At 44.7% G+C, this 12,664-nt stretch overlaps 1 protein-coding gene across 1 annotated transcript; it reads right to left on the bottom strand.

Moving 5' to 3' along the window:
• Nucleotides 1-403: 403 nt before the first annotated feature.
• On the bottom strand, nt 404-12,638 carry NDUFV3 (NADH:ubiquinone oxidoreductase subunit V3). The gene is made up of 4 exons (XM_077342807.1): nt 12,401-12,638; nt 10,751-10,844; nt 2,765-3,733; nt 404-654 (listed from the first exon to the last, which is right to left on the bottom strand). The coding sequence occupies exons 1-4, from the start codon at nt 12,446-12,448 to the stop codon at nt 488-490; spliced, it is 1,278 nt and encodes a 425-aa protein (XP_077198922.1). The 5' UTR covers nt 12,449-12,638; the 3' UTR covers nt 404-487.
• Nucleotides 12,639-12,664: the final 26 nt, after the last annotated feature.

Here is a 12,664-nt window from a genome sequence, read left to right as displayed (position 1 = left end):
GCATGCAGAAAAATAATCGTGTACTTAAAAACTTTCATGATAGACTGTCCGGTAATTTATATTAAAAAAGGCCAAAAGTCACTATAAGAATAAACTCTACCAACCATATAAATATTGAAAGCAGTACCCAGAGCCCATCACTACAAAGAGATGGGGGTGTCTCTATGGGGGGGGGGAGAGAAGCCTACAAGAATAGCCTGATATGTACTGAAACTGTTCCTGAAGGGCCAGAATGAGAGCAGCTGGTTAGAAGAAAGAGGAGAAAATAGGTTTTCTCCATTAGCTGAAAGAACCTTGAAAGGGGAATTTTGAGGGGTGAGCTTCCAGCTTGTTACAACTAGATAGATAGGCAACTAAACACAATCATCTCAGAGTTCAGTTGTGAAATGACAAATAAGTAGCAAACCTTTTACAATAGTTTATTATACAGATATTACTTCCTTTCCGGAGTCAGTTTATGTATTTCCACATCTGACTTCAATGTGATTTAGTACCTAGGAGATCCTCTTCCAGATGATGGCTGAGGCAGCCTGAATTTTGAAAGCTCGACATCATAATTCACAAAGGTGAACGGTGTATACTCATGATGTTGCAAGTTCTTGTACGTAGAAATGTCAATTGCTTCTTGGGCAGTTTCAACTGCTGCCTGAATGTCTAGAAAGGGGAGGAAAAAAATTAGATGCTTGTGAATCGAGGAACAAAAGAGAGAAAAGGATACTTTCTGACAGGGATTCCTTACTCATTCTGTACTGGAGACAGTTAATAACTATTGATATTTTACACAAGAAAAACCTTCAGTATTAAAGAAAAGAATTTGATCACAAAATCATCTTAAATTCTAGATATGTTTGTACTATGTTACACATGACAAAGAACATTAGTTTCTATTGACTTCCTGAAAATCCTTGCAAATTTCCAAGCAAGAATCGTAAGGCTAGGATTCAAAGTGTACCCATGAGACACACCTATCCACACGGCATTTTGCTTCTCTCTAGCTCTGACTGGTAGCCCAACTGCAAACTGCAGGAAAGATGGAAAGAGTGGTGTAGATAGCAAAGAAATTTACTGTAACTCAAGCTTAGTTAAACAAAAGAGTTATGAGTCTGTTTCAATCTAAAAACTGAGCGAGTTCCCACTGAAATCAGCAAGAACTAAAAATTTAATGTTAGCCAGATGTCGTTTTGCAAGACCTGAAGAAAGAAGAGCTTTTTTTATACCCACAGGAATCCCCAAATAGCTTAAAAACACCTTTCCCTTCCTCTCCCCACAACAGCCACTATGTGAGGAAGGTGGGGCTGAGAGAACTCTAAGAGAACTCCTTTGCAGGAACAGCTCTAAAAGAACTGTGACAGGCCCAAGGTCCTTTAGCCAGCTGCATATGGAGGGGTGAGGAATCAGAGTTCCACCACTCTTTAACCACTACACCATGCTGGCTCTCAAACCTGTTAATGAGAGGATGTTTTGGAGGCCATTAATTCATAAGGACACCCTAAGTCAGAAAGAACTTGAAACAGTGTTAGTAGGATGAAGGCACATATGTGTATTGGACCTTTTAGTTATATTGGCACAAACTTCAAGTAGCTCTATTAGGCTTCACTGAATTACCCTTTTAACCTATGCCAATTATACTGATTCACTCAAAAGTGTGTGCTCTAACACAATCCAGGTGTTCTCGATATCTAGTTTTACCAATACAGAGCACTGCACTTTTCTCAGGCATTACTGCCCTCTACTGGAAGACCAGAAGTCTAACTTTTGGGAATAAACTTCTATTTTAACCATAACCGTCTTGAATTTGAATTTCAGTTCAATGCATTAAAGATGTATTTCCTGTTTTGGTCAGCTCTTTGCTTTCTAAAGTAGTTCAATCATGCAACCAATGTAATTTTCTCTTATTTTAAATAGACAAACTGAAGAAAAAAGGAAGAACTGCTATTACAAGCCAAACTGATTTGTTGAGAGGACGTTTGTGTGCTACGGGATACGGCAGGGAAATAATACAAGGGGCGCGGGTTGGATGAAGGCTCTCTTCAGAGAAAGAGCAAAGTAAAAAGATTGGATTTGGTAACATTATGAACAAATGAGACCCTATGTTCTAGGAGGGCTACGTGACTGAATGAGCACAGGGAATTTAGAGACTAGGGACCTATGGCTAGGGAAGAACATAAAGGCCAGGCACATGCTATGAAAACATCTTCTCTTTCTGCTAAAAGGTAGCCTCTGGCACAGCTTCCTTGCTAGCCTGGAGGTACTGTTTCCCCATCATTTCCCATGATGACAAAGTATAGGGTTTTCCTTGTGATCAGCACAAGGGAGCCAGTTTCTATTGTTAGCAGAGCACAGCAAGAGGAAAGAGAGTAGAGCAGGCTGGAATTCCTGAAGACAAGCAGCTGTTAAGCCTGAGGGCAAGCAATGGGCAGGAAGAAACTGCAGAAGAAGTTAACTCAATAGCTTCTTTGTGCATCCAAGAAAACTGGGGCAACATTCTGATTTCAATGAGGCAGCCCGTTTCAGCTTCTCCTATCTTCAGCAATAAATAAAAAAGGCTTAGGAACTGGAAAATGAACAAGAAAATAATTAAGTGATAAGACACCCAAATTTAAGGTGCTCCAGACCTCTGCTGGGCTTGTCTCAGAGCACTAAGCCTTAGGACAGAGTGGAAGGGATCTCAAAACATTTTCAATTATAAAGCACAAGGTACCCGCTCAAATAAGGTCCTCAGCCCTTACAGACCATCAGAGAACAAGCAAGATAAAAATGGTACCCTGTGTAATGCTTTGCTCTTCCTCCTGAATCTCTGTTTCCAGGGTGATTCCTTCCTTCATGGTAGTTTCCACCACAGGTGCTGCATCATCCAAAAGCTCCTCTTGCACTTCCATAGTACCTCTTTGAGATTTGGCATCTTGTGCTCCCCTTGCTGCACTTTCTTCCTGTCTTGGCAAAGTCAGATCTTGGGTCGTCATGCTTTGTTGCTGAATTTTAGACAATTTACTAGGAGCCGTTTCATGGACAGATGTCTCCAGTTGGTTAGCAGTAGGTCTTGGGCTCTCTGCAGGGTTTATTCCCAAATCCATGGCCTTTAAATGTGTTTCTTTAGAAGTCTGTTTCATGGCATGTTGCACCAATTCTGATTGCATCAACTTATCACCTGTTGTTTGATACACTTGCTTTTCTTTGATTAGAGGCTCAGTGGTTCTGGCACTGTATGGAGGGTCATGATTGCTTTCTGGCGTAGGAAACTGTTGCTTACTTGTTTTTACCTTCACAGTTTTAGCCTTAGAAGACATGGGATCTTTTCTTGGAGATACTATTCCCTTTTCCTTGAATTGTGACTCAGTGATTATGGGACTGTAAAGGCGCTTTTCATGCGCACTGTCTTCCTTTTGTCTTTGAGGAAACTGCTGTTCACTTGCTGTCTCTCCCTTCACTTTTTTCTCCTCAGATGAGCTGGGATCCCGACCTGGAAATGCTACCTTGGTTTTCAGAGTGTCCTTGATAACATTATCTTCCTCATCAGAACTAGAATCTGATTCAGAGCTTGATGAAGAGGATGACTCTTCGTCTGTCTTCTCATTTGAGCCTCCTGCTGAAGAGAACCCAGGCTCTCGCTCAAGAGAAGGTAATGATGTTCTCTGAGGAAATGTTACCAATGTTTTATTTGCCCAGAATTTCTTCAGGCCTTCATCTGTTAACTTTACAGTTTCTTCACTGCTAATAATGTTCTCACCTTTATCTGTAAATCATGGGAAATAATGGGGAAACAGCTTTTAAAGGATATTGCACTGCTGTTTTGGTGTTTAGCAGCTTGGGGACACTCCTACAATGCCATCACACCTACAAAATAGTAAAGAATGGCACCATACCTGAATTTACACTGTCAAATACACCCCTGTTAATTTGGAACTCTTCTCAAGGGCTTTTTCCCTTTTTAACTGGTGTATAAACACCAGTTTGGAAGTTAAGGTTTCACAAGCCTCATAATACTAGCTGCTGCATTTCAGACAACCAGGAAAATGCAAGGGTATCCTTTGCTTTCCAAGGGACCTTATGGGAATTCTGGTACTTCTCAAACTGCCTGTGAACTTGAGCATGCCAGAAACACTATCTCTGAAGTAGGGATGGAAACACCTCAAGTGCTCAGTTAGTTGGTTGTTTAGTATAGCTACATCCAAGAGCCTCAACTGTATTAAATACATGAAAACTGATCCTTTCATCCAAAGCACCTCAGCCTCAGTGCAGCTTACAGTAACTACTCGCACTCTGCTGTGCATGTTACCTTCTTATATACTGTGCTTTTCCACATGGAAGCTCATCTGCTATTCAACAAAGTAGTCGTGCTTAATATAGTGCCTTTTGTTGTTTGTTTGGGGGGTTGTTTTCCTTTTTGGGTTCTCTGCAATCCATTTCTTGGTCTTACAATTTTGAGCGTAATGAAATTTTACAGTTTTTGTCAAAATGGCTAAATTACACTGATCCTTTATTTGTAACACAACTAGAAAGACTGCCTTGCTGGATTTAACCCATGTCAATTTAGCCGAGCACTGTGTTTTCAGCAGCAGCTAACTCTCTGCCTCTGGATGTCCACAAGCATTGCATGAAAGCTTCCACTGTCTGTGTCCTACATGGTTGCCTACTACATTTTGAGAATGCTGGTGGAGCTTAGCAGAGATTTAATGCCAAAGAATCTGCCTTCTGAGGCTGCCATTTTCTCCATGGGAACTGATCCGTGGTCTGGAGAGCAGTTATTATTCAAGGAGAAATTCAGCCCCTGATCTGGAGGTTGGCAACATGTGTCTCTCAACATGGAGATTACAATAGCAATTTCTAAACCTGTCTTCTACTAAAATAGATTCAGGTAGGTAGCTGAAGCAGCAGAATACAATTGGAGTCCAGTGGTACTTTGAAGACTAACGGTTTTATTCAAGGTATAAGCTTTTCATGTATCTGATGAAATGTGCTTACACCCAAAATCTTATACCTTGAATAAAACTGTATTGGTCTTAAAGGTGCGACTGGACTCAAATTTTGTTCTAGCTTCCACTAAATTAGCACCACTTAATGTATATTGTAAAATGTAATGTATATTGTAAAAGTGAATTTTATAAGCTAATTATTATACAGGAATCTTTCCTGAAGTAGTACAAAGTCACTCCGTTAAGTTCCAGGATGGGGATGAACACTAGAAGTAAACAATAGGAGAGGGGGCCTGTGGAAAAACTAGAGGCAACATCAGCATAGAAGAAGAGTTGGTTCTTCTCTACCAGAGGAGTCTCAAAGCAGCTTACAATCGCCTTCCCTTTCCCAGGGACCCAGTCAGACCGCCACAGTCCTAATGGTCAATTAAGCTTGACGCTTTCTACCTCATCCATTGCTTGTGAAAACTTTCCATTGTTGTGGAACAATAGAACAAACAGAAAATCAGCACTGAAGACTAGGATGCTTCCCTGTCTGAAGTCAGTCCTTGGATTTTTGCTGGTTCGTTCCCTGCTGATTGCCCCTTGCTAGTTACAACCTTGCCCCACATGCCTCCTGAACACTGATCTGCTCTCTTTAGCTCTTTATTCAAAAGGTGCTGAAATCATTCTTGGGTTGTTTCAAGTATCATCTACATCATAATTTTATGTATTTCAATTTGTTCCAGACTGTGTGAGCTCTTGCTACTAGTCATAACAACTCATATTCACTTAGATGACATAAGCTGTGGTCATATGTGGAGTACTAGAACGTTTGTGTGTTAGATCCAGGAAAGTTGGCATATTTTTGTACCAAGCGCACAGGGCAGGAAAGTGAAACAAGGGTATTACTGATGAGGCAAGTCAGCTTGAGATGCCGCTAGAGCTGTGTGCATGCTGAGAATGAAGAGGATGAAGTTGCCACTAAGAAGCATTCGCCCTGGGCAGCACCATTAAAAAACTTCAAGATGGAAGACAATATTTAAAAACACAGCTACAGGCTCGTTCAATTTTACATTATTAATCAGTCAAATTATTGTTGATGTTCATTAGGGGCTGAACAACACCTATTATCTTAAAAGTCAATGGCTGCCATCTTCTGTGCAACAGCACTGAATGCTCTCCACTTAACCTTTTCTCTTTCTTTGCTGCTGCTAAATTGGATCTGTTGCTAGAACAATTCATCACAACAGGTATTATACACATGCTGCTTAACAAAAAGCAAGTTAGTATGAATAGAAAACATGCGACCCATCTGTGCACAGAAGCACTAGAGAGCAGCAGAACCTGTTTTCAGTGGCAGAAGCTGTATCTATTCCTTTTATTTTATTACTTACATTTGTATACCACCTTCCCCTAAGGCTCAAGGCGGTTCACATGGAATGAAAACAAAGAACAGTACATCGAACTCTGTGACTCTATATATGAACTCAATGTTCATCTTCAAATAACATCACCAACAAATTGTTCCTTCATCTGCATTCACACTCCACATCCTTATCCATTGTTCCTCTTAATATTTGTGAAACAGGCGGGGGGGGGGGGGGGTGGAACGAGTCCAGAGAGAGAGAGAGAGAGAGAGAGAGAGAGAGAAACTGCAAATGAGCCCCAAACTGCAAATGAGCCTTGAGCCCTGATTACTTTCTATGACTCCCGCTGCAACAGAGAGAGATCTGCTGGTGTCTCTTGGGTCCTAGCGCCCATTGCATGCCTGGTTGCAATGGGTTTTCTTCCTAGTCTTAAAACTGCCCGCGGCGCCGTGGACTAAATAAAGCAGTAAGGGCTTGGGGGGAGGAGTTAGGGCGGGTTCTGTCCGAGATAAAAACTCAGAGGAGCGAATCCTGAACCAAGGAGGCAATGGGGAAGCGCACGAAGAGCGCCTCCCCATTGCCTCCTTGACTGCCATAGCCTCCGCATCGATGCGGGGAAAGGAGCAGGGACGCCGCGTCAAAGACGCGGCGGCCCTTCTCCTTTCCACCCCCACACCTGCCCAACTCTGCCTTCTCCCGGCTGCGGAATGCCACTCCAACGGCCAGGAGAAGCCTGCCGCTAACTCCCCGTCACCGCCAGGGCCTGCCGTCTTCTCCTGGCCGCTGATGCAGCCTTGCCGCGTCGCACACGCGCAGAGCCCGCTCCAACGGCTGGGAGAAGCCTTCTCCACCCCAACACGACGAGCCTGGCCCCCAAGCGCCCAGAGACGCTGACGCCGAGAGCCCCCGGACCGCCGGCAACACCCCCAAGCCGCTGCCGGGCCGCAAGCGGAGCCCAGCAAGGCCGCTTCCGGGGCCGAGAGAATGCCGTTTCTGCCCTTGGGGAGGGTGGGCGGGCGGGAGCCAGCCTTCACTCGGCCTCGGGAGCGGCCTCACCGTGCGAGGCCGCTCCCGGGGCAGACAGAATGCCGTTTCTGTCTTTCGGGAGGGTGGACGGGAGCCTGGCCTTCACTTGGCCCCGGGAGCAGCCTCGCCCGGCGAGGCCGCTCCCGGGGCCGAGAGAACGCCGTTTCTGTCTTTCAGGAGGGTGGGGGCGGGAGCCGGCCTTTTCTCGGCCGTTTCTGTCTTTGGGGAGGGTGGGCGGGAGCCTGGCCTTCACTTGGCCTCGGGAGCGGCCTCGCCCGGCGAGGCCGTCGCCGGGGCCGAGAGAACGCCGTTTCTGTCATTGGGGAGGGTGGGCGGGAGCCGGCCTTCTCTTGGCCCCGGGAACGGCCTCGCTGCATTGAGGCTGCATTGAGGCCGAGAGAAGACCAGCTCCTAGCACCCATTTTATTTAATAATAAAATGGGCTTTATTTCTAGTTATTATATAATACGGAATACATAAGGAATGATTCACAGACTGTGAAAAACGAAGGCAGGGACAGGATCTGATGCTCTTCTGTTAACCCCCCCCCCCCCCCCTTGGTGCTTGAAGGCTACTCGGACAAGATTTGAAAAACAATACTTGTTAAAATAGTACACATTGATCAAAAATCAGTGGACTCTTCCACTGGTGACAAAATGGGAATGTTGGATCCAACCCGTACTTACTATATAATGTAATAATTTATTCTGTAAAAGTAGGCAAGAGAGATTGGTAGTATAAATGGCACACAACTCATTTTCATCTAAGGCATATTAGGATGTTAGCAATCTTAACAAATAGGCCAAGACCAGATTGTAGAGAAACATCTTAAAAAGATAAATTATAGCAGTTGCAGGATCTAGTAATATGAGGCTACCAGAAGCAAAGGGATGAAGTATACAGGCCAGTGTTGTAAGTGGTGACATTTGTATGGAAACAGCACACTATATTTTACATTGTCAAACCGAGTCAAGTTAAAACATTTGATTTTTTAAAAGTCAGGCCCTTACAAAACTACCAAAGCCAGGCTCAAAACTCAGGATCCAAACTCATTTCCCCCAGTCCAAATATCCCTAGAGCCAACCATGTACTACATCACAAGAATTGTTTAGAAGCACTTATTAGTGTGAGTTCTTTATTTTCATACCTGGGACGATGGGATTGCTGGGGCAGAGTTCAGACACAGTACCCACAGCTTCAACCACCAGTTCATACCACCTAATTAGGCTTCTTTCTGTTTTGTATGTAATCTCTTTTCTACACAGGAAGTTAATAATCTTTGTTAATAAAAAGTTATAGTGTTCAATTCCATGCATGCTTACTTGTGAACAATCCATACTCAACTCAGTTTACTTCTAAACAATCAGCCAAACTCAGAACTAGCTTAACAAGTCAAAAAGAAGATGGATGGAGGTACCTTTTATGACAGTGCAGCCCTGCATAGTTACTTTAGTTGAAGCAGGAATAACTCTGCATAGGCAGGAATATTAGGCAGGAATAACTCTGCATAGGAGCACACTGTAAGGGTCATGCAGAGCTTTGTTCAGGTACTGTTCCAACCAAAGAAATTAGCTTTCTAAGAAAAACAAGTGTTCTATATTTTTGTGCACATACCTGATTAAGGAAGTCACTTGACAAGCTATTGTTACCTGATCTGATCTTCTGAGCATATAAATAAAAAGGTAAGAGGGTGTTGGGAGGAGTTCGGACTCATCGCCTAACAACAAATCAGCTAGCTATCCTGGCTGTCCCATTCCTGATAGGCATCCATCCAACGAACAGCCAGTCAGGAAGGATGTTCCGCCCCTTGCCACATCCCCCTCCAGCTTTTTCAGTATGGAAGAAGTGCCAGTCCAGGAAGAAAAAGAAGAGTTGGTTCTTATATGCCATTTTTCTCTGCCAGAAGGAGTCTCAAAACAGCTTACAATCACCTTCCCTTTCCTCTTCCCACAACAGACATCCTGTGAGGGAGGTGAGGCTGAAAGAGCCCTGTTATCATTGCTCAGTCAGCACAGCTTTATCAGTGCCGTGGCTGCATGTGAGGAAGCTGGGAACCAAACCTGGCTCGCTGATCAGAAGTCCACGCTTGCTCCTAACCACTACACTGAGCTGGCTGGGACTGCGGGCCTGGTGGAGGGGGGGAGGAGGGAGTGAGCCCCGATCAGCCTGGCCACGGCCTCGCCAGGCCTTGGCGGCGCTTCTGGGGTGGGGGGGGAGAGGGAGAGTGGGTGAGCAGGCAGTCCGAGGGCAGGGCCTAGCCGGGAAAGATGGTAAAATGCTGTGCGGGCTACATCTGTGATCTGGGCCTCCATTGAAAGAGAGGTATCCAGAATCACACCTAAATTTCTGGCCAGGGGCATGAGGTTAAGTTGCAGCCCAGCCAGAGTGGGCAAATGCGCTTCCTGTCCTCTCTCCTTTCTGCCCAGCCACAGGACCTCTGTCTTGGAGCAGTTGAGTCTCAGGCGACTCAACTATCCAGCAACCACTTCCAAACATCTGGCAAATGGATCCGGGGGGGAGGGGGGAGTCCAGGCGGCCGTCCATAAGGAGATAGAGCTGGGTGTCATCCGCATATTGGTGACATCCCAGCCTGTAACTCCAAACCAGCTGGGCTAGAGGGCGAATAAAGATGTTGAATAATGTGGGGGAGAGTAGCACCCCACAAGGGAGTCGATAGGGGTGTAACAACTCCTCCACAATAGCCACCCTCTGTGTCCAGAAATGACATTTTTAAATTTGGGAAAAAAAACAAAAACTGCTGAGACACAACAAGATCCTCTACCATATGGTAGGCTTTTGGAAGTGAGGGCGGAAAGTAACATCAAGTCACAGCTGACTTATGGTGACCCCTTAGGATTTTCAAGGCAACAGACATTCAGAGGTGGTTTTGCCTGACTCCACAACATGACCCTGGTATTCCTCTGGTGGTCTCCCATCCAAATACTAGTCAGGGTCGACTCTGCTTAGCTTCCAAGATCTGACAATACATACTGCGTACTAAGAAAATTCATATGCAATCCCTCCCTTGTTTCTTAAACGTATCTTTAAATTCCAAAATCTTACAGAAATGGGACATTTTGTGTTTAATGTGCACTCTGATGTACAGCATTTAGACTTCATGGTTAGTAGTCTTACAGTGATACTAGACTAGTGTTTGGTTGTTACTGATCAGTTAAATCATCATTAGCAATTCCTTGAAAATTTCATCTTATAAATTGACTTAGAAGAATGTTTGTAAAACAAATTTTGGTTCTTTACACAAACAATCTGTGATACAGAGTTCTTTATAAATATTTTTATTTAAACATATGAAATGCTACCTTAACAATTACATTCAATGTTGAAGCTTTTAACTTTTACATTCTATAGTTCAAAAAACTAGCAGAAACTGATTTATGACTAATGATTCACCAGACCTATGAGAAATATCTGCAGGAACAAGTGACCAAAAGGATGGCTTACTTTTTGTTGAGCCTTTCTCAGAGTCCCCCGATTTGATGCACAGGGAAACATTGGAAGGTAGACTTCGAAGACTCCATGGTTGCAGCTTTAAAATCTACAAAAATTCAAGAAAGGCTCTTAAAGTTTTGTCTTCCTTTTTAATCACACATTCTAATACCCACTGTGGCCCTGATTTGCAAACTGCTAAATTCACCAAACAGGGCCACAGAGTCTAAAGAGATTTTTCTGATAACTTACCCCTTAGATATACAGAAAAATATAGCTTTTAAAAAGTGTGTCTGTATGGAGGGGGAGCACGATCTATTAGGACCTAGCAGCTTTGCTGAGCCTGGTGGCAATGCCAGCCTGAAAGCCACAGCAGACAGCAGGGATGGCATTCCCCTTCTTGCAACTACCGCCACTACTACCCCCAAGGTGCCATGAGTTCCTATAAGATGGAAAAGTGGTTAATAAAGGTTTTAAATAAATACATAAATAAAAAATAAAACAATCCAGGTCCATCCTCTGAGGACAGGCTTTTGTGGTTTCTCTCTTGCTGGTCCACCTCCTGATATAATGCAAGTAACATTTTCTCTCAATTCTTATCTTTCATTTTTTTAAATGCTAATCTCCAGTTTCTTTCAGAGATGTGTATTTCTTATTACAACACCACAATGAATAGCCTTATACTAAAAAAAAAGGAACTGAGAATTCACAAAACCTATGATACATGTTACCATAACATTATGACAATATTCAATTGCTACTTTTGGAAAAGAAGTAGAAGCAGGGAAAGGAAGACTACCACAAGGTCAGTTTCAGGGAAAATGGCTGCCACATTAGTGGTAAAATCTAAACTTTCCCACTCAAACGGCAGCCAGACAAGCTTTACCATAAACTTTCCCCAAACTTCATAGCAAATCAGGTCTGGAAAAGAGCTAAGAAAAAACAGGGAAACCCCCAAGTGATAGATGAATGCACTATGGTATTTTGGGGGAAGCAAACTCCCCCACCCCCCAAGCTGTAATGAAAGTGGAGTAGATCACTCAAAGGGATATGGCTCTGATCTGTCACCAAGTGAAGCCTACAAGAGTCAACAATAGAAGCTACTTCAGTTCCCCAATACAACCGATAAGCATAGGAGCACCGAGACAAAAAGTTTTATATCAGAAATCCCACAGCTTAAGGGCACATTCCAACCCTTTGTTTACTTTCTGGCTGAGACGCTAAACCGATGACACAATTTAAAATCATGCAGTAACAGCCGTGTAATATAGCCAGCCAACAGGACTATCAGACTGCAACACAAAATGAGAGAACAATGTTACTTAAACCAGCTTTATACAACGACCAAAGTAATGAAAAGTAAGACAGATGTTAAACTTTATACGATGGCCTGAAGTTCTCAGCCTGACATGCTGAGCGCCCAGGGGCAGAGCCTGGCAGCTGAGCGTGTGCGGCCTGGCGAGGCCCTGGGAGACCCCAGAGCGCCTGATGAGGAGACAGCGGACCACTGAGGTCAGGGAAAGCGCCTGGCCGCACAAGCACAACCAAGAGAGCAGGACCACCCCCCTGAACCTGGCACGTGCAAGTCACCGGCCCCTGCAGAAACCGCTGGGAAGGCGCGCGCCTGCAGCCCCACAAGCTCACGCAGCCCGCCCTCGCAGTTACCTTGAATGCCGCCCCACGGCCAAAGCCGACGAGCAACGAAGACGCCATCTTGGTGTCCCACCAAAACGCGTCCGCTCGACAACTTGCCGCTGGAGGCTCCACGCCCGAAAGAGCGGCGCTGACCGGGGGCCGGGGTTAGAGGAGAGACGGCGCCCGGACGCCGCGCTGCACCCAATGAGCACGCGGCTGAGGCTTACAGGAGGCGGCGGTTCTGAAAGCCGCGGGAAACAGGGGCGGGTTGGCGACGCTCCGGCGAGCCTGAAG

The sequence above is a fragment of the Paroedura picta genome, chromosome 6 (assembly GCF_049243985.1).
Source record: "Paroedura picta isolate Pp20150507F chromosome 6, Ppicta_v3.0, whole genome shotgun sequence".
Taxonomy (NCBI): domain Eukaryota; kingdom Metazoa; phylum Chordata; class Lepidosauria; order Squamata; family Gekkonidae; genus Paroedura; species Paroedura picta.
Note: the sequence above shows the minus strand (reverse complement) of the source record. Positions and strands in the feature narration are given on the sequence as shown.

Excerpts from the sequence above, each read along its gene's own strand:
- NDUFV3 (XM_077342807.1), bottom strand. The coding sequence starts at position 12,448 with ATGGCGTCTTCGTTGCTCGTCGGCTTTGGCCGTGGGGCGGCATTCAAG. Across the intron at positions 3,734-10,750 it reads TGAGAAAGGCTCAACAAAAA|ATAAAGGTGAGAACATTATT; the intron begins GTAAGCCATCCT and ends CATGATTTACAG. Across the intron at positions 655-2,764 it reads AGAGCAAAGCATTACACAGG|ACATTCAGGCAGCAGTTGAA; the intron begins GTACCATTTTTA and ends TCCCCTTTCTAG.